This window comes from Amborella trichopoda, chromosome 9, assembly GCF_054954075.1.
Source record: "Amborella trichopoda isolate Santa Cruz 75 chromosome 9, AtrichopodaSantaCruz75HAP2 v2.0, whole genome shotgun sequence".
In the NCBI taxonomy this organism is placed as follows: Eukaryota; Viridiplantae; Streptophyta; class Magnoliopsida; order Amborellales; family Amborellaceae; genus Amborella; species Amborella trichopoda.
In genome coordinates, this window is record NC_142344.1 from 4,977,485 (window position 1) to 4,997,960 (window position 20,476).

The window sequence follows — 20,476 nt, forward strand, 5'->3', positions numbered from 1 at the left end:
GGGGAGAGCCTGACATGGAACCAAGTATAAGAGGTGGCTAGTACGGCATCGAGCCCCATTAGAAATACTAGATCTCAAACTCAGAGTAAAGGGAAGGCGATGGCAAAGGACGGAAAGGGTGAAGCGGAAAATGAGGAGGACAATAATGGAGGAGGAAGACACAGACTCCGAGGAGAGGGGTGAGAAGGGTGGCTCAGATGATGATGTCTTGGAATCATCATTAGGTTCAGGTGAATTTCACGTTGGCCATGGACATGGATGTGATGTGGCCAGCAATGATGAAACTCAACCTCATAATTGAGTTCATCATATTTGTGGAATGAAGAAGACTATTTTTTCTAGTTTATGGCCTTTTCAATTGTGAGTTGTGACTTCTTTTTTTTTATCAATTATCAGTTGCGATTTTGCGAGTTGTAATGGATATCAAGATTTTGGGTGTAAAGGGAAAGTCCAAAAGGAAATGGATGGAGGTAGTGACTAGTGAGAAGAGATATTTGCGACTTATGGTCTAACTAAGGGCATGACCTTTGATAGAACATGATGACGAAATAAGATTCATTTAGTGAACCCCAAATAGTTGGGATAAGGCTCGGATGATGATGATGTTTAAGTTTGATCTATAATTCTAAACAAACAATAAATTATATACAAAAAACTATAGAACAATGTTTATTAAACAAAAAAAATGATACTCTCAAAAACAGGGGTTTCAAATAATCTGCAATGGTTCCCCCCCCCCCCCCCCTAAAAAATAAAAAATACGTTGGTCGTCGAGATATCCGGCCACCGGGCTTGGCAGCCATGTCCGCCTTCTTAAACATTGATTCTAACAAACTGAGGCATACCAAACACAAGAGTCTAAATCAGAATGAAACCCAATATGTCTGCCAAAATAAGAGAAGAAAAGAATAAAGAAGAGGATTTGTAATTAAAGAGGGAAGAAAAGGCAAAGCGAAGAGTGAAACTTATTGTGGCACAAAATGCATCAGAAACAAATGGATCGTAAGTTTCCTACGAAGTACATATGGACAGCTTCATCTTTTTTAGAGGAGTCATTCAAAGCCCTCTCAGTGATTTCTCAATGTGTTGATTTATAGGGAGGCTCAGATTTGAGTCGCATGAGCAATTGAAGAGCAGAATTAACATACATACATACATATAAGTTGGATCAAATACGAAAGCGAAAGGCAAGTTGTATTTCCTATAAACCAGTTAGCAATACAAAAAAATGTTTGTCCAAAATTAAGTTTCATATACATGGATTCAAAAAGCGGTCCACCCCCCTGGGCGCATAGCCTACGCCTGGGCAGACCAAAGGCGCCCACCTAGTACCCCGCTTGGGCCAGCACTCAAGGGATTGCACTCGCCTAGGTGTAAAAATACCCATCATGGGGGTATTTTTTCGTTTAGATTATAAAAAATGCAATTTGGACAAAAAATAAGATTACAGGACACCCCTTGCGCCCTTTTGAACCTAGGCCGCCACATCCCTGAGCGCCTGCCTAGGAACTAGGCGGCCTAGACCCCCCCATCTGCCTAGGCATGGCCCAGCATTTTGTGGTACACTGGTCCCATAATAAGTTTCCTATATTTTTAAGCATTTATAAAATATTGGTTTCTTATATTTTTTAACTTCTATATAAAAAGGAGTGAAGATATACACAACATTATTCAAGATATATTTTAGAAAGTGGAAACTTCTAGAGATTTTTGAAAAATAAAGGTGCTTGTTTATCTGCTCCTGATCTCCTGATACTCATAACCCAGTGAGCATCCCAATCATTGGTCATTGCTATTGACAAGCACATATTAAACTGAGAGAAGCATATTCTCCCGAGAATAAGTAATTCACAGCACATCCATCTGTTCAAATTCGTTGCAAATTCCAACTAAAACCTCATAAGAGATGAGAAGAGATCTTGATTGCAATGCCGGCACTTGGGTGTCTGCCACTAAAGAGTCACAAGAACCACATAGCCCAACTATACGACAATGACCATTCAAACAATCCGGTAGGCATGTACATCTATAGATATAAAAACATAAATATACTAATGCAAAGGTCGGCTTATATAAAATGTGTGTACGAGTGTAAGTAAATGTTTTGAAGTTACTAAGCCATGCCCAACATGAATTGCCAAAAGAAATTAGCCAAAGTTCCTTTCTATTTTTTTTAACAATCAATGATCGTTCAATGATTGGAATACGTACTACATCAATTTGTACCCTAAGTACCTGTTTGGACACTCTCGAAGTTCTATTAAGAATTGGAGCAATCAATGAATATCGACCACTATAGGTTTCTCATTTTTGAAATAGGCAGGGAAACGTTTTAGGGCATTTTTAAAATAAGTGGGGAAGACAAACTGGCAGTACTTAAGAACAGCATGCAGCAAACCAAAAAATAGCCATTTCACTTCATGAACGAGAAAAGAGAAATAGGACAATTTCTAAATAACTGGTCTTCGAAACTGGGAACTGTGCAGACTGAGATGTACAATTATTGAGAGAGAGGAGAGGAAACCACTCAAAAAATATTAAAAAAACACCAAAATAGGGCAAACAAGGCAAAGTAACTGCCATAAGATTCTCTGATGCACAAGACCACGTCATGAGTCCAATAACAAAGGTTCAAAGTTAAGAAGCCAAATACAAATGGAACAGACAAACAAAGTTAGTAAGCTATTATGAAGCCAGATAATATTGAGCAATCGATAGAACATTCAATTTGACCATGTAGGACTAATACAACACCTGAAAATCAACATTAAATTGCAGTAAAGGAGAACAAGGCCTTTGTGCATTACCGCAGCCAATATTTTATAGAAGTGAGAGATAACTTGATCAAGGAATGACACTCCATTTTCAGAAATGCAACTTTTAGCAGTCTGAGCAATCTGCTGCCGCAATATCTCATCGAGTTCTATCACCATCTGCAAACAGAAAAATGTTGTGGCCCTCACTAAAAGGAAGTACATAATAAAAGATAAAGACACCTAATTAACAAGGAAACCTACGGGGGGTTCGAACTATACATTCTTTTATAATTATTCAAGAATTTCCAACAAAATGTACAATAAGTTAAAACATCCCCAAAGAACATCTTATACGATTAGCACGCAGCACCTCACAGACCTAGAGACCAATCTACAAGCATAAATGCATACATCCATTGCAGCATAAATCCATTGCATGGCAATTACATAATGAAGACAATGTATTGATTCCTTGAAGAAGAAGCGGAGCTCTAACGTCTCTCTGCAATGGAAATAACACAGAATAATCCATACAATAACATAGAATTTTCACATAAACAATATTAGAACAACCTCAAGCCTACAGTTATAGCAAGCTATCAAACTAAAAAGGAAATGACATTTTGAATAAGGGAATAAGCCTGGAACCACCAATTAAATATTTAGGGTTGGTTAATAGATAAATCACATGTTCCAAACCAAGATTCAATATAGTTCATTCATAGATTTACAAACACATACTCGACAAAAAGAAAACACTGAAAGCAAAAACTACACAACAAACCTACTCAGTATTTAAGTATGGGTTATACCATGTCGATAAGGAGTTATGTATTTACAAATGTACAATGTATAATATTCTTCATTGCACTATACACTATTTATTTTGTTTCTTAATTCATATGAACACAAAAATATACTACCCCACAGATTGGTGAAAACATAATATGACAGCATGAAGAATGATTTTTTTTTTTTTTGAGAAAAGATGACTAGAATTGTATTACTGAGTAATAAAATGTACACAATATGGGACCGTCTTAGAGGGCACCCTATACATCCCCAAAGGGTACAAAAAATGGTACAAAAGCAAAATTACAACTCGGAAGCGCGGTGTGGGAGATCCTCAAAAATCTAAGGTCCCCCCCAGGGAATTAGAGTAGGCTCCCTCTCTGGCAAGATGATCAGCATCGGAGTTGGCCTCCCGAAAAATATGGCACCATAAGATTGAGATGTCTCATGACAAATGGGATATCTCATCAAAGATGTCACCTAGATGCCACAGGCAGGGAGAGAGACCTAATGCCCAAGAGATGACATTTTTAGAGTCCCCTTCCACCACCAGGGTGTGACCCTGGGCGACGCGAAATCTGAGTAGACCCTCTAATAGGGCCATGGCTTCTGCAAGATTTGAGTCCGCAAGGCCAATGGGGCAGGAATAAGCTTGCAACGAAAGAGCCTGCCTACTCCGGAGGGGCCGGGGTTCCCAAGGGAGCAACCGTCAAAGTTGAGCTTGATGGAGCCTACTTTGGGTGGTCTCCAAAGAGAGGATTTTGAGATAGTTGCCTTTGTCCCCTGGAGTAAGTTGTGCCAGTTCCAATAAAAATCAGATAAGGGGACACCTTTAAACAAGCTATGGTTCGTGGCCCAAAAGGCCACTAAATTCCCGACTTTGTCGGCCAATGCCCCGACCAAAGATCTCTCTCCTCTAAAAATTATGTGGTTCCTTTCAATCCATAGAACCTAAAGTGTGTCTGAAACAGAGGCTTTCAAAAGTTCTCTTCCTGCCTTTGGCCAGGGAGTATAGGGGAAAGCCTGATACAATTGCGGAATGGAGCCAGGAGTGACCAATGTCCACTGGAATAGACCCAACAGATAAGTCCACAATTCTCTTGCGAAGCCGCAGTGAAGGAATAAGTGTGCATTGAATTCTTCATCCTCCATGCACAAGGTACATCTATTGGGGGCATTGCATTCCTCTTCTTTGAAGAAGATATATCGTCAACACTCTCATAGAGTGCTATCCAAAAAAAAACCGGGATATTAGGGGGTAAAAAGGGATTCCAAGCTCTTGATAGCCAAGAAATATTGGGGCCAGCAGTGGTGGGGGTGAGAGTACGAAAGAAGGAAGAGACCAAAAACATCCCCAAGGGTGAAGGTTCCCAAATAATCTTATCATCACCAGAAATTGGAAGGAAGACAGGACGTAGGAGTTCAACCAAAGCCCCAAATTCATTAATCTCGAAATCATTGAGGGGTCGTCTGAAATTTGGCGACCATGATCTGAGATGACCTGAGAGCACAAAATTTTCTGCTACTGTAGACTGAGCATCTCGCGCTAACCGAAAGAGGTTAGGGAACTGCTCCCTAAGGGGTCTACTACCTACCCAGATATCATTCCAAAACATCACCCTGGTCCCCTCCCAAGGTCGAAAGCAAATATTGTGAAAGAATAATTCAGGACACCTAAGAATTGACTTCCAAAAACCAGAAGTCTGACCACTACTTCTGCAAACAGGAATCCATTGTTCGTTACCATGAAAATACTTGTGCTTGATGACTTTTCTCCAAAGGTGGCTCGGTTGTGTCGCATACCTCCATCACCACTTGCCCAAGAGGGCATTATTGTGGACTCGAAGATTGTGCATACCCAAACCCCCCTGAGACTTGGGAAAACACAGTTTGGACCAAGCTACAAGATGGAATTTGCAGCCATGCTCCCCAGACCAAAAAAATCTCTCATCATGCGCTCTAGTCTAGCAGCCACAGAGGCGGGGATTCAAAATAAAGACATGTCGAATACTTTAGCCTTCCCGCCTTGGATAGGAACCTGCCTTTCCAACCGGTGAATCTCCGATCACAAATTTTTATCTACAATGTGGCTCCACTGAGAAAGTCGAGGTAACCCCAGGTAAAGGGGAAGACAAAGGTACGAAGAGGGCATAATCTCGATAGAGCAGCCCCCCCTGCTGGCTAAGAAATGGACCAGGGAAGGGTCCATACACACCCCCATCATCTTGGACTTGGAGAGGTTTGCCTTTAACCTGGTAGCCATCTCAAAACACTTGAGAAAAATCAATGATGTGTCAACATGTTGCACTGAGGAATCACATAAGACTAGGTTGTCTTCTGCATATTGAAGGTGGACAATGCATGGGCCATGGTTGCTAGAATTAAAGCCCCTCAGGAGTCTGGCTTGGTAAAGTGACGAGATGGAGGTGTTATCCACCTCGGCCATAATGGCGAACAAAATGGCGATAGATTGTCACCCTAGCAAACTCCCTTAGTAGGAGGACCGAGAACACTGGGCTAGAGATGCACCCTCTAATCCAACTTCACTTAGATCCGACGGCCATTCTTTAAAGGGTTTCATCAAGCACTTCCCAATCCACATGATCATATGCTTTCTCCCAGTCGAGTTTTATTATTAGTCTCGAGTTGTTAGAAATGATCGAGAGTGGATGCACTCATGGGCTATTAAAGCCCCCATCTAGAATTTGCCGACACTTGACAAAAGCACCTTGGGTGGGGGAGATGACTGAGTCCAAAACGGCACTTAGTCTAGAAGCCAGGACCTTGGATAGAAAACTTGCAAGCATTGTTTACCAAACTGATGGGCCTGAAAAATCCTTTAATTCTTTGACCCCTTCTATTTCAGGGATGAGGGCAAGGAAGGTGACATTCATGGCTTTGTTTATTACCCCTCTAGAGTGGAATTCTGAGAAAAAGTCAATGATGTCAAGGCAAATAACTTCCTATAATGTTTTGAAGAAAGCTATAGGGCAACCATCCGGGCTAGGAGCTCGATTGGGGCTCAAATAGTTGAAAGCCAAGAGAATTTCAGCCTCCGAGAAAGGGCTTTCCAACCATGCAGCTTTATTGGGCAAAAGAGACAGGAAAGCAAGTCATCCATAATAGGTCTCGAGCCAGAGGTAGAGGTTAAATGGTTGGAAATATATCTCACTGCAGCCTGTTCGACTGAGAATGAATATTATCAAGCTTAACTTTGAGATACAATCCCTCTCATGTGATGACCAGGAAAATCATGGATTTCAGTTTTCAAACACGTATATCATACATCCAAAACAATGTTTTAAAATGCGGGATGCGGCCCTGATGCGGTGGGGGGACCGATGCGGCGATGCGGCCCGGATGCGGGTGCATCGTGATGATGCGGTCAATAAATGTAAAAAAATTCTAAAAAATCTAAAAAAATAAGTTAATGTATAGAAAAAAATATGAAGGTGATATATGTGATAGTAGGTATTTTAGTTTAATGATTAACTTCAAAACTATTAGCTGTCGGAGATTCTGTATCCAGATATCCACTATCCCCTGATAGAAACTAGAAACTAGAAACCAGCTTCATAAAGCATTCAACAATCAACAACCATAAGCACAAATTTGCACCATAAGCACAACCATCAACAACCATAAGTACAACCATAAGCACAACCATAAGCACAACCATCAACAACCATAAGCACAACCATCAACAACCATAAGTACAACCATAAGCACAAAATAGTGATATCACAAAATACAAACCAAAAGTCAAGCTCAAGAAGAAGTTAATAGTTAATAACTTAATACAATCATCCATTTTGAGAGTCAATTTTGAAATTTGAACTTCATTTTTTCAAATATCAATCGGACAAGTCATCTTGAGAGTCGTCATGCGCATCATCAATATCATCCTCGACGGCCTCCATGTATTCTTCTTCATCGGTCTCCTCTGAGTCAGCTTCCTCCTCGACCTCTGAAGCTAATGTGCGAGTGTGACTAGACCCAGCGGCTCCTCTACTCCTTAGTGCTCTAGTGTTAGGTCGATCTTCTTCATTAATCCCTGTTGCTAGCTCGACATCAAGCCATGTAAGATCCTCACCCTCAAACACACGCTCTTGTCTTGGATCCACGGTCCACTCACTTATGGAATCACCATCAGCTTCATATAATTGAATAGGGTTGAGCTTCGTGCGATTTTCATACCACTCCCTAAGCTGCTCGTTATACCGCACATAAACCAAATCATTCAACTTTTTCTGCTCCAACCTATTTCTTTTTTTTTGTATGGAGCTGTGGTAGAAATTTGAAATCAGATAAATTAGATTTTAGATTAGAAAATTGAAATTCAAGAAATAAGGATTAAGGAATGAGGAGTAAAGGGCTTACATGCTCAAATGCACTCCAACTGCACTCACAACCAGATGAGCTACATGTGAGATTCAACACTCGAATAGCGAGACGTTGTAGATTTGGTGTCTCGCTTCCATATAATGCCCACCATGCAGCTGTATAATATTTTATAATTTAGAATATAGTTAAAAATTAAGGGTATAAAATAAACAATGGAACTATACATAAAGTAAGAGACAAGCAAGATTATTTTTGGGCTTTTGGCCTTTACCTGGATCTGTAGTGTCCCTATTTCGAGTGGCAATATCTCTCCCAAAGTTTCCCAAGGCTAACTTGAACTTAATCAATTCATAGCTGTGGATCTTATCCTGGATATCTTTCTCTAGCACCAACCTCTCCAACACATCTAAGAACCCACCATTTATTACACGATCTGACTCAATGGATGGGTGCTTGTAGTGAAGAGATGGGTTTAGAAAATAACCGACTGAATGGAGGTGCCTATGAAGCTGGGTATCCCATCTCCTATCAATAATTTCAAGCATAACCTTACGCATATTGTCATCATCCTTTAAAACATCTTTTATTTCAGTTCTTGCCCAGTCATTGCCTCATGTATGTAGCCCATGGCGGGCTTCGCATCACCATCAACCAGTCCAAGTACTCTCACTAAAGGGCGAGCCACCTCCAATGCAATAATTATTTGACTCCAAAAAGATGTATTCAAAATAATTTTTTCAGCCTTTCTCCCATCCTTATGCTTTGAAAATTTGCTTTGACTCCATTGCTCTAAAGCAAACATGGTCCTCAAGGCACTTTTTTGCTTGGCTAGGCTTCGAAGAGTGAGAAATGACGTGGTAAATCTAGTGACACCCGGTCTCACTAATTCTCTCTTCTTTGTAAAAGACTTCATCATGCTTAGGACTATGGTGTGATTGTAAATAAATCCAACAACAAACATAGCTCTTGAAATCACTCCACTAAATAAAGATGTTGTACCCATTTCTTTAAGCATAAGATTAACACATTGAGCTGCACAAGGTGTCCAAAACATATGTTTCATTTTCAAAGTCAAGAAATGCCCAACCGCAGCATAGTTGGCACCATTGTCAATGATAATTTGTACCACATTTTGCTCCCCAACAAAATCGACAATCTCATCCATCAAGCCAGATAAGTATATAACATCATGTGACTTGTCTGATGCATCAATAGACTTAACAAAAAAAGTACATGTTGGGCAGTTAACCAAAAAATTAATGAATGCCCTTGATTTCCCATCGGACCAACCATCACACATAATAGTGGCCCCATATTTCTCTCACCCTTCTCTCAGAGAAATCAAAATTTTATTCACATCAAATACAACATCCTTCAACAAGGGCTCCCTAACCTCATGTAGTGAAGGAGGAATAAATCCTGGGCCATATTGCCCAACTGCCTGGACCATACATGCAAAATTATTGCCAAATCTAAGATTTGGATGAAAAAAAAAATTTCGCCAAATTTTTCTTTTCCTTTGATTTGATGCAAAAAAAGCCACAAAAGTGGCAAGAAATCTTGAATTAGAGGGTATAGTAACCCCCCAAACAGTTTCCCTAAACATTGGAACAAAAAAAAGGCCATTTTGCCCCTCCCCGAGGGGCAAAATCGAAAAAAAAATTCGTGAAAACAAATGCGGGCGAGACACGGTCTGATGCGGCCATGATGCGGGATGCGGCCATGATGCGGCCTGATGCGGCACATATGCGGCCTGATGCGGTGCATATGCGGCCGCATCTGTCAAAAACGCATATGCGCCTGAACGGGATGCGGATGCGAGCGCATCCCGCATGATGCGGCCGCATATGCGGCGATGCAGCCACATTTTAAAACACTGATCCAAAAGGCTCTCATTCGATGTTTCAATCCACCATCTTGAGTCCTTCAAGAGACCATAATAAATTACTAACAGCGCATCTAGTAAGTTGTATTTTGTTCTCATCAATCAATTCTCAAAATTGAATCTTTGTAATGGAAACAAACGATAAACTACATGTTCAGGAAGCAAAATGGTGGATGCGAGGGGGAACGTGAAGCTTGCATAATTTCTCAATGTTTTGAAACTGTCAATGTGTAAAGGGGTTACAATGCTAGAGGAGAAGTCAATTCCAGTAAGTCAAGGGAAAGGATCATGCCATAAAGAAAATCATCGCTATCACTAACAATTGAGATCAGGAAAAGGTGTCAGTGTGCAAGTCTTGAGGCATAGACTTCAAAATTCAAATGACACAAGAAGCTTTGTGAAAAAACAGGTAACTGAGACGAATGACCATGAACATAGTTTCTGTGCATGGCAGAGGCAGTGTACCAGGATGCCAGCTGTTCTCAATTAATAATTAAGGGGAGATTCCATGTTTGGCAGAAGCCAGATAATGTACATGCTAGTCATGTTTTCATGTGTTGTTAGGAGTGCCTTATCGTAGAACGAAAAGACCCTTAGAATTGAAATGAGATAGGTTGACCAAATAAACTGGTAAACCGCCACGCAAAAATCACCATAGCATCCAGGATTTTGCCACATCAATATATTCTGTAATAAAGAAGTCCCTTTTGTAATCAGTGACTACAAAATGTGCATGCTACCCTACAAAATCATCAACAGGGAAAATGTTTTCATTAAGTTTCAAGAAGACTCACAAACTTTCTCCCAAAAAACAGACTTATTAATGTACAAAAGTACGAAACAAACACTAACTGTAACAAATAAATAAAATGATTATACCAGAATGTGCAACAAACATATGCAATTACGCACTTTATCATAGATGTTTTTTTCTGGTGATCGTGCAATTATTTAATCTAATTATATCCACGAGCTCCTCATGATGGCACATATGAGCCATGAATTATTGGTCAATCAGTCAGCCAGGAATAAATGATCTAGATTCCTATGCACAAACGGCTTCCATGTCATATGTATATATATGCATTTTACTAGTAAAAGATGACATGTCAGAACCCATAACTAAAGAAAAATACCATCCAATAAGATCATACAAAAACTGAAGCCAATTGGCATAAGAAACTGCAAGCTGTTTTTGCTCCACATTACTAAAAGAGAGTGATAGCAGACTGCCTTACTTGATGAAATATGTAGCATATGCATTCTGGCAGAAATCTGACATTGGCAGCTTCACCCCAGATCAAAAAATATAAGGAGACGAACAGCAGCTTCTTTTCTTTGCTTAGTGCATCCAAGCTGCAGGAGTTAATTAAAAACCCTAGATGTGAATTTCTCATTGACAGAAGCAGAAAGGAGAAAAGATTCATGGTTAGCACAAAGAATTTCGAAAAATAAGGGAACCAAAAACATCCAATCAAAATTTTCCATACTTGAAAGCTGTCTGAATTCCCAAATAGCTGCACCACTTGGTGTAATTATCGAGCGACTTCCCAAATACTTTTTGAACAGCGCCCTCATCCATTTTCTGAAGGGGGTAAGAGTTGAATAAAAAAATATATATCAAAATATGACATATATCATAATATGCTCAGCCAGTCAATGCAGGACATTCATGGTAAAGAATGGACAGGTAGAAATCGATTGGCACCTTATGCAAACCAAGACCCCTTTAGTAACGTAACCTAACAGTTAGAAGGCTAATTTCTAAAGGAAATGCAAACCAAAACTAAAAATAATAATAATAATAATACCAAACTTCAAGATTGCAAATAATGCAATTTGAGTATCCACAAATGACTATAAAACCAAAACAACACTCAACTCTAACTTCCAATGGATTAAATACATTATGTAATGCAAGATGCTTCAAACAGATTCCATTAGCAAAACACCTCACAATAAGGATAAATGATCGGGAGCCTTCCTATTTGTAAATTACTTGCCAAAGGTTTCAGCCACCAATCTGGGAAAGTTCTTACACTGAAGTAAGCCTATCGCTCACTTGAAAACTTTAAAGAAAAATTAACATCATTTGCAGACTTAAACCAACTGGGAAAGTACGAACTACCATGATATGCTAAAGACATATTTGAAAGAGCAATTGCAACTTGCAACCATCAGCTTGTAATGCAACAAGCATGAATATGAGCATGACTAGATATTTGATCTGCTTTATTATATCATTCAAGAAAGTGAACTAACCATCTCTTAACATCAACAAGCATCATAGGGAAAATTATTATGGATACCACCACCAATCTGGGAAAGTTCTTACACTGAAGTAAGCCTATCACTCACTTGAAAACTTTAAAGAAAGTTTAACATCATTTGCTGACTTAACCCAACGGGGAAAGTATGCACTACCATGATATGCTAAAGACATATTTGAAAGAGCAATTGCAACTTGCAACCATCAGCTGGCAATGCATCAAGCATGAATATGAGCATGACTAGATATTTGATCTGCTTTATCATATCATGCAAGAAAGTGAGAGAGCCATCTCTTAACATCAACAAGCACCATAAAGAAAATTATTATGGATACCACTAGCGGACTCATTTATTCAGCAGATGAAAGCATAAATCTTTTGAGAGTATAAAACTAACGCTATAACATACTATCAGCAGTTTGTCAAAAATAATTTTTTTGATTTTCATTCAAAAAGAGGTAGCACGATGGCATGCTGCACAGAACAAGATATCTATCAAATGAGCAGAACATACTCAGCTTAACCATAGAAACCAAGACAGGAACTAAAATTATATTGCAAAAAGTTTGAGAAGCCTACTGGTTCAGTCCCTTCAGGAATGCCAACTCGGGATTGTGCATTAGCTAGAAGAAGCACAATATGTTCACGCTGATTGCTTACATTGTCCACCTTTATTACACAAACCAACAGAGGAAGTTAGCAGCCATTAAACTAATGAATATATGTCTTTGAAAACCAATCAAAGCAAGCTGGAAAGAAATTAAAAACAATCAACAGTATATAAGAGAAAAAGCAAAAAAAGCACATAACAGTAGGAAGCTGCACTATCTTCAAAATATCTTACAACCACAGAAGTGCCAGAAAAGAGTACATTACTTTAACAACAGCTTCTAATAATGCTCAACACCAAGTCTGGCTAAAAAAGGATTCAAGGTTTCTTACAATTAAAAGCATCAAGATATGTGTATCGCCCACTGCATTCATACCTGGAACCCAAAAACATACTGCAGAAAGTCTAGGACATCTGCATTCCTCTGTGGAGGTACAGCAACATCACCAGGCAACTTCGGGAGACCTCTGAAGTTTAAAGCCGAGACAGCAGCCCTTACCTAAAATGAATGCAGTATGACTATATCAGAAAACAATTCAGCAATTAATATCAGAAAAAATTGTGACTAATCAAAAGAAATACCTCAGGTAAAGAACTGATGACATTAGTAACAGACGCAGCATCCAAAGGCACAATATTATAAGCAATTAAGTCTTCTGTCATTGCCGCATCAGACTCCATTACCCGTTTTAACTGCCAGCAACATAAAACACGTCACAAATCTAACTCATCTATATTCTAGCTTTCGTCTTCCCCCCCCCCAACCTCTCCCCCCTTAATAGTAAATATACATTCTTCATATGAGTCATAAAGGCACAAAAACAAAGAAATAAATCTACCCACTTCCCATGGAAAGCCAAATATATTAGATGCCGCACTCAATTAGGAGAATCATATAAAAAATACCACTGAAAGACAATCAAAACAACTGACTATATAAACAAAAATGTGTGTGTGCACACACGCACGTGCAACCCACCTCCAACACCCACACCCACACCCACACCCACACTAAAGACACTAAGCAATCACCTCCTCAGGAATCAATTTATCTGCCTCTTCAGGAGATACTTGCTGGGAAAGTTCCTCAACTACTGTTCTTAAGACATTCAACGTTGCAAAAATCCTCTTTCTTTTCACAGTCCTGCGTTCCAATCTGTATGCGGCAGTCAATTATAGGAATCTGGTGAGTTAACTTCTAAGAGATACTGAAGGAGACAATCTAAGAAAAAATTTAGCCACATGCAAATAAAATCATAAAGGATAATAAAGGAAAATAGTAAACCAAACAGACTCTTTGTCTCACAAACTAAACTCCAGTATGAATTGAACAGCAGAAAACACCTGGAAATATACACCCAGCTAAGGCAATATACAAACAATGTTCACAATAAGAACTCAAATGAAAGTCACAATGTAAAGGGTAGTTTTCTATCTCAGGAAAACAACAATGATGCCGCTTGCGACCATTAAGTAATAAACAGCTGAAAAGGCAGCCCGAATGAAGCAAAGTATGCATACACAGGAGAAGGCAGATAGAACAACAAAGAAGGTTTATCCTTCCAACCAATGATTTGAAAACTCAAACTCATGTCAAGACACGCTGGAGTCCCAAACCTGAGTAAGCCAAGTCTCAACAAATCTCAGGTGAGTCTTTGGATTAAGTCTTTGGATAAGAACACCTGAAAGGCCTGGAAAGTGGAAGACTCAGGCAAGTCCAATTATATTTCCATGGGACTTGCAGTGATCCTAAGGCAAGTCAACTCGGACGAGTCCCAAGTCAACTCACCGAAACTTTACAAATTGCTTCCAAACTATGCATAAAAAATTCCAGGAAAAGCATACAAAAATGAATTAAAAATTATATTAAAACATAAAAAAGTAAAATTAGAAACTAAAAGTTAAAAATATCTAAAGATCAGAAAGAACTCTGCGCAAAATGCATGAAAAACCATTCCATCCACTTGTTTATTCAAGCCACTGACGGCTGGCCATAAAAAGGATTCAATTACTAATGATGATATGCTGGTCAAACTGTCTTGCACAGATTAGAATACTCAAAGAACTTACTCCCCAAAGTTTCCACTGAAACCACCAGATTCTCTCAGCTTCCTTTCATCCTCCCGTAACTCGTCAACTTTATGCTTTCCTCTATACATCTTATAAAACTCCCGTAAGCGGGCAATATCCTGGGTCCTATCTATCATTCCACCCTCCCTCTTGGCGAGTTTTTGCTGGAAAAAGGTCACAAACCAAACAATAGCAAAAATTACTCAAAAGGAACTCGAGAATCAAAATAAATCAGTTCAGCTTCATATATCAAGTAACGATGCTAAAGTAGATATGATAATATATATGAAAAAACCTGTAATGGTACCATGTTCTGTACAGAAATAAAAACTGCAACTTCCATTTATTTATATCACTCTTCATTCAGGACAAAACATCAACATAAGCCATAGGAAGTACCTTAATAACTGACATCAGGCCAGTTTTAAATTGCAAAACACCTCTTCCCTCACTAAAAGGATCCAGGTTCTGTGCCAACGAGTAAGCATGTTCACATACTGCAACAACAAAGAACAAGGAACCAATAAATTACATTAGATATTGAGACCCATACCCAGAAAGAAATATAATATTCAGTCAGCATCAGATGTAATCAAAAGAACATGGAATAAGCTAATTAAAAAGAACATGATCATCACATGAAATACACAAAAGAGTTGTAACTAACAAATATATTTGGCCTGAATATCCTCATTTACGGAGGGCACAGTTAACACATGCTATTCACTGAAGATATATAACAGATCAATATGGTTGGCATAGAACCACAAAACTGAATGTGTGCAAAGATATGTTGGCTACAATGTTTCGAAAAAGAGAAAAACCAGTAAAAGCCAAGGCAGTGCTAGCACGAAATGGCTTGACTTTACTATGCCCAAGTGCTTGCTCCATTGCGCGCTAGCTCGTGCGCAACGCCTTCTTTTGAAGCTTGGCTTTGAAGCTTTGACTTGGCATGATGTGCTTGCTGCCCCCTATTATGTAAGGTAACGAAAACAGCTATCTAGCTGCCTAGCCTTGAAGTCCAGTCGAGTAGTTCTCTTCTCCCACATCCACCAGTCAAGCTGCCTAGCCTGAATTCATTCGTTTAGGGCGCCCTTCACTTGCCAGCCTATAAACACATTCTAGTTGCACCAATCACTCAAAACCATGTTTACGTATTTCAAGATATGTCAATGGGACTGAAAATCATTCTATGCAGCTATGCCTTTCATATGGAAAAACTGTAAATCTAGAGATTTAAGGCAGCACCAATACTTTACGGTAACTCGCAATAGTAACTAACAATGTAATCTTCTGGCTCGAACTGTAAGAAATAGTTCATTCTAGCTTATCAAGAAAGAGAGGAGGAAAATAAATAGTTCCTACAGCCTACAGTACTCAGATACTTGTAGGTATTTAGCATAGAATTATTGACACAATACATACAGATGGCAATACCTATTTCAAGGTGTGCATAAGTTCACAAACTGCAAATAAAGTATAAGAAATATAGCAGCCAAATGAGGCAAGAAACAGCTTTCAATGTGTAAAAAGACTAGTCATCAAAGGCTCCTTCACCATACCATACAAATGCTCAGGTAACCCTATGAAATGTAAACTCATAATGAGACAATATATCATACTATACCATATGCCAAATTTATCCCAGTTTCTTACCTAGTAGAAAAAGGCTTGCACAAAAAGGAGCACCATTAACCAAAAAAAAAGGTTGTGCAAAAGAAGTGAGAGAACAAATAGCATACAAATGCGAGAAATATTGGGATCTTCTTCTTGAAGCTCATCAGCTGCTCTGAGAATAGCATCAATGTGCCGACTATTTGCAAGAGAAGATGGGACATTCCCAGCAATTCCATCAGAGACTTGACCAGGAACATCAGGACCCCTACTGTGCTCCCTTTTGAGAGCAGCACGCACAAGGCGCTCCCAATTCTCCTCAACTTTTGACATCTTATACGATACTGACTACACAGTAACACTGTATCCCAAGCTCAATTAATCTCATGAAGGTATACTTCTCTGCAAAATAGCAGATGAAGAATAAAAATGAGATAGAATGGAATGAAGTTAGAAAATACTGCATCCCAGGTTCAATTTCAGTATCATAAAGCATACTAGTTTGCAAAAAACAGATAGTGGATAAAATGAAATAATAGCATTAAATAAGAATAACAAGACACTAAATCAGCAGGATAGTATCAATCAGCTGCTTTGTATTATTTTATTTATTTTTTTCAAATTAGTTGCTTGTTGTCTTAATTGAAACCAGCATTTAAGTAAATGTTATACAAAAATATGAAATGAGTTCCAGAGCTTAAAATCAAGAGAGAGAGCATGATCCAACTTATTTTAACTGGAATTGAAAGATTGTTGTCGTCTAAATGAAGAAAAGCCTTGAGAACTCCTGGATAGCACGAAAATGCAGGCAAGATGAAGTTTTAATGGAGGAGAGTTGAACAACCAAAAAGGAGCTGCATGAGCCTAACAGTACAGATGAAATCACGACATCAAACAGGCAAGCGACATCGAACAGGCAAGCGAACTTGAAATTTTCAAGCACAAAAAAGAGATCCATTAGAAGAAAATGAAAACCTAACCCTAGAGAGCAAGAGACTGAAAGGTTAATTCCCTGAAGACAAACGATGTGATCACTTGATGGGTGAAGAAACTAGAAAATCTCTGAAAAATTACAATAATGGAGAACTAAACCTAGAGAGAGAAAGAGAAGGGAATTGATACCGAGAAAGAAAGTGCATTCCTTTTTTCGAAGAGCCAGAAAGGGAACAAAATTATCTCAGGGAAATCCGTCACAATATATTACACCAAAACCCAAACAGAAAGAGAGAGGGAGAAATTCAAGCAGACAGGAAGAGAGATAAGGGCCAGGTTAAGAGGAGGTTTAGAGAGAGAAAGAGGTTGCGTTATCTTACCGGCAAAGCGGCGAAGACGCGTATCAAATTCGCCGTTCCCGCCCCTGCATCTTCCCTGTAAAAAAGCTAAATGACCAGATAACTTAGTCGCCGTTTTTGTCTCTCATCAAGTAGCTGCAATTTCTCTCTCCAACTTTATAAAAGATCGTCCGGTTACCGGCTTTACTGGCTGGTACAGGTCACAAATTGGAGGTCTTCGTGACCAAGGACAACCTAGCCCGGTGGCCGTTTACTCTTCATGCACCATATAGACTCGTTTGTGTAGAATAGTCCTGTGGATCAAAACTCTATATTTACACCCTCGGACAAATTTTGGGATTTTGAACCAAAGGAAAAGTTTATATAGAGCCGAGGCCCTAAACCATCAAATTGGAGCCTATCTCAAAATTTTCACTAGGAGAGGTTGTTTTGATGCTCAAATATCCTCAAATTGATCATCTTGACATCAAGATACATGAACATGAGAAAAAATTGGATTTCAAGTTTTAGAAATAGTGTATTTTGTAAGACATTTTTTGACCGTCAAGTTTCAAGATTTTCAAGTTTTCATTGACATGTTGATCTACACTATTTTTTAAGCTTTAAACTTTATAAATAAAGATGAAAATATATTTTAAAGCTATCACAAAGATTTCCAATGTTGAAACAACATTTTTTGACTCTATTTGAAGGTAGGCTCTAATTTGATTGTTTAGAGCCTAAGCCCTATACAAAGCCCTCCCTATAAAAAGAAGGAAACAGGAGATTTCAAAAAGAAAAAGGACCTCAGAGTTAGATCTAGTCATCCGTATTGGCAGCCTATCTATTAATTCTTATGAGATTATTTTTTGTAAGGCATGGATATATTGTTTATTTCATGTTGAGCAAGTCATCATGATAATCAAATAAAATTCTAGGAAAAAATATTAAAGGAAACGTAAATAATGAAACCATTTATTTTTGAAACAAAGAAATCCCAATCATTGGTTATTAGATTTGAAATTGGGTAGTTGAAGATGTGTCATTGTTTTTTGAATATCGTACATTTTTATCTATTGGATTTCACGTATATTGGCTAAAAGTGATTGTAATCCTCCTTATAACAAAAATAAATTGTCGATCCCATATATTTTTTATTTAAAGTTGAAGAAATAATATCCCCAAAATCAGGGTCCTCATAATACTATTAAATAGGGGAAATAGCCTCTATCCTCGGTGGGGTGGGTGAAAGAGCCCTACAACATATGACATCTAGAGTTTCATTAGTAGTACTCGTGGACACTAGATGGGAGTTTATACAAGGAAAAGTTGTTTGTGATTCAAGGGTGGCATGTATCTCCTAACCCATCTAAACGTCCATCTTAAAGATGGGCGTTGAAAAAAGAGGGCACCCTTCATAAACCATAGCTTATTTACATATGGATTTTAGGGGCGTAAAAGGGAGGAATAGCGCAGGGGCGTTGGCGCACATGTACATGTAAGTATACCGATTCAGCCTTTGAATAAAGAGCAAAAATGAATCATGCTCCGGCGAGACCATGTAATCTTTCGGGAAGAGTCTTCGGTTCAGTTGTTTTCTTTTCGAGAATTACAAAAAAAACCTCAACACCACCCTTTCTAATCAACTTACCCTAATATATTTTTTTCTCTCACTTATTTTTCGAAAACAAACTTTTTATGTATGTACTTTCAAAAGCAAAAAAGTTCATTTTTTTTATACAAAAATATTTTTTTTATATAAAACAAACATTTTAGTCATATCTGATGTTGACTTTATGACCCAAGGGCACAAGCATACTACCATATTCTTGGAGCGCACAAGTGCCGAACTACCCTAAGACAACTATCAAACATTTCTTTGAAGCGCACAAGTGCCGAACCACCCTAAGACAACTATCAAACATAAACTGAATACGGTCGGACCGCCTTTTATGTAATACCGAAGCCCCTGAAATCCAATAATATCTACTATCGAACCCCCTTTGCAGTATGAGAGTACTAGTGCTGGAGCCTTACTGCCATACCACACTTACCCAATGACGAAGAAAAAAAGCATGGGTAAAGTAAAAGTAAAGAAGCATAATTTATGTATTTTTTTATTCTTTTGGTTGGGACATGGGTAAGGTAAAAGTAAAGAAGAATAATTTATGCATTTTTTATATTCTTTTGGTTTGGGGTATTAGCATAGAAGAAAAAAAGTGAGAAAAAATTAAATTGCATAGAAAGTGTTTTCATGGGTTTTTTTTATAATTTTCCTTTGCTTCACAAAGTCACCTAACACGCGTCCATGATACAGAAGCCAGTTCTTTTGAAGATCTCCTTTTTATTCTCAGGATATACGCTGTTAAATTCTCGAAGAGTTTCCCTCAGCGTTAAGATTCATAATAGAGAAAGAGTGTGTGTTCTACTAAGTGTTTCAAAACCCGAATGGGTAAGGTGGATAGTTCACACTTCACACCCATGGATGTGTACGATCCTTGGATTCGCAATTTAGGTAATAGGTTAAAATAAGTAATGTAAAAATATTAAAAATAAAAATAAAAATTGGGGTTTACAATGTGCGGACTTATAGAGGAGACCTCTTAAAATTTTAGATAACCCTAAAAAAATGAAAAATAATATAGAAGTGGGTTTTGAGAGGAATCGGGCTGGAACCAATAATATCCTAGAATCGGCTCGATCCGTACCGATTTCAATTTGGATCAACAATTTTGAAAATTGACGAATTTTAAAACAATGAATTTACTACCTGCTATTCTTGCTTCTAACATAAAATTTTTCATTTAAGCAAAGAGTAGTGGATAGAGTGTTTGAAACTTTGAAATGAATCATTCAACGGCTGA

The 20,476-nt window shown here is 38.5% G+C and overlaps 2 protein-coding genes across 4 annotated transcripts in view; both read right to left on the reverse strand.

Annotated features, from left to right (window-relative positions):
• The window catches only part of LOC18445426 (callose synthase 9), a 74,659-nt gene extending 56,829 nt beyond the window's left edge, over positions 1 to 17,830 (reverse strand). For both annotated transcript variants that reach the window (XM_088847293.1, XM_020674320.2), the window contains exons 1-11: positions 17,655 to 17,830; positions 16,470 to 16,743; positions 15,127 to 15,224; positions 14,728 to 14,891; positions 13,690 to 13,813; positions 13,240 to 13,350; positions 13,034 to 13,156; positions 12,627 to 12,716; positions 11,268 to 11,362; positions 11,016 to 11,133; positions 2,808 to 2,933 (exon numbers count right to left, since the gene is read on the reverse strand). In XM_088847293.1, the coding sequence (XP_088703419.1) occupies positions 2,808 to 2,933; positions 11,016 to 11,133; positions 11,268 to 11,362; positions 12,627 to 12,716; positions 13,034 to 13,156; positions 13,240 to 13,350; positions 13,690 to 13,813; positions 14,728 to 14,891; positions 15,127 to 15,224; positions 16,470 to 16,674 (1,254 nt within the window). In that variant the 5' untranslated portion in view covers positions 16,675 to 16,743; positions 17,655 to 17,830. The remainder of the gene's footprint in view (positions 1 to 2,807; positions 2,934 to 11,015; positions 11,134 to 11,267; positions 11,363 to 12,626; positions 12,717 to 13,033; positions 13,157 to 13,239; positions 13,351 to 13,689; positions 13,814 to 14,727; positions 14,892 to 15,126; positions 15,225 to 16,469; positions 16,744 to 17,654) is intronic.
• Positions 7,239 to 10,954, reverse strand: LOC148780320 (uncharacterized). Of its 2 annotated transcripts, none has more exons than XM_088847295.1 (3): positions 8,164 to 10,954; positions 7,929 to 8,047; positions 7,239 to 7,832 (listed from the first exon to the last, which is right to left on the reverse strand). In XM_088847295.1, exons 1-3 carry the CDS (start codon positions 8,447 to 8,449, stop codon positions 7,809 to 7,811), a joined length of 429 nt encoding a protein of 142 aa, XP_088703421.1. In that variant the 5' UTR covers positions 8,450 to 10,954; the 3' UTR covers positions 7,239 to 7,808. The 2 variants fall into 2 exon arrangements, with proteins under 2 accessions (XP_088703421.1, XP_088703420.1); XM_088847294.1 differs by having other exon boundaries at positions 7,239 to 7,756; positions 8,164 to 10,669.
• Positions 17,831 to 20,476: the final 2,646 nt, after the last annotated feature.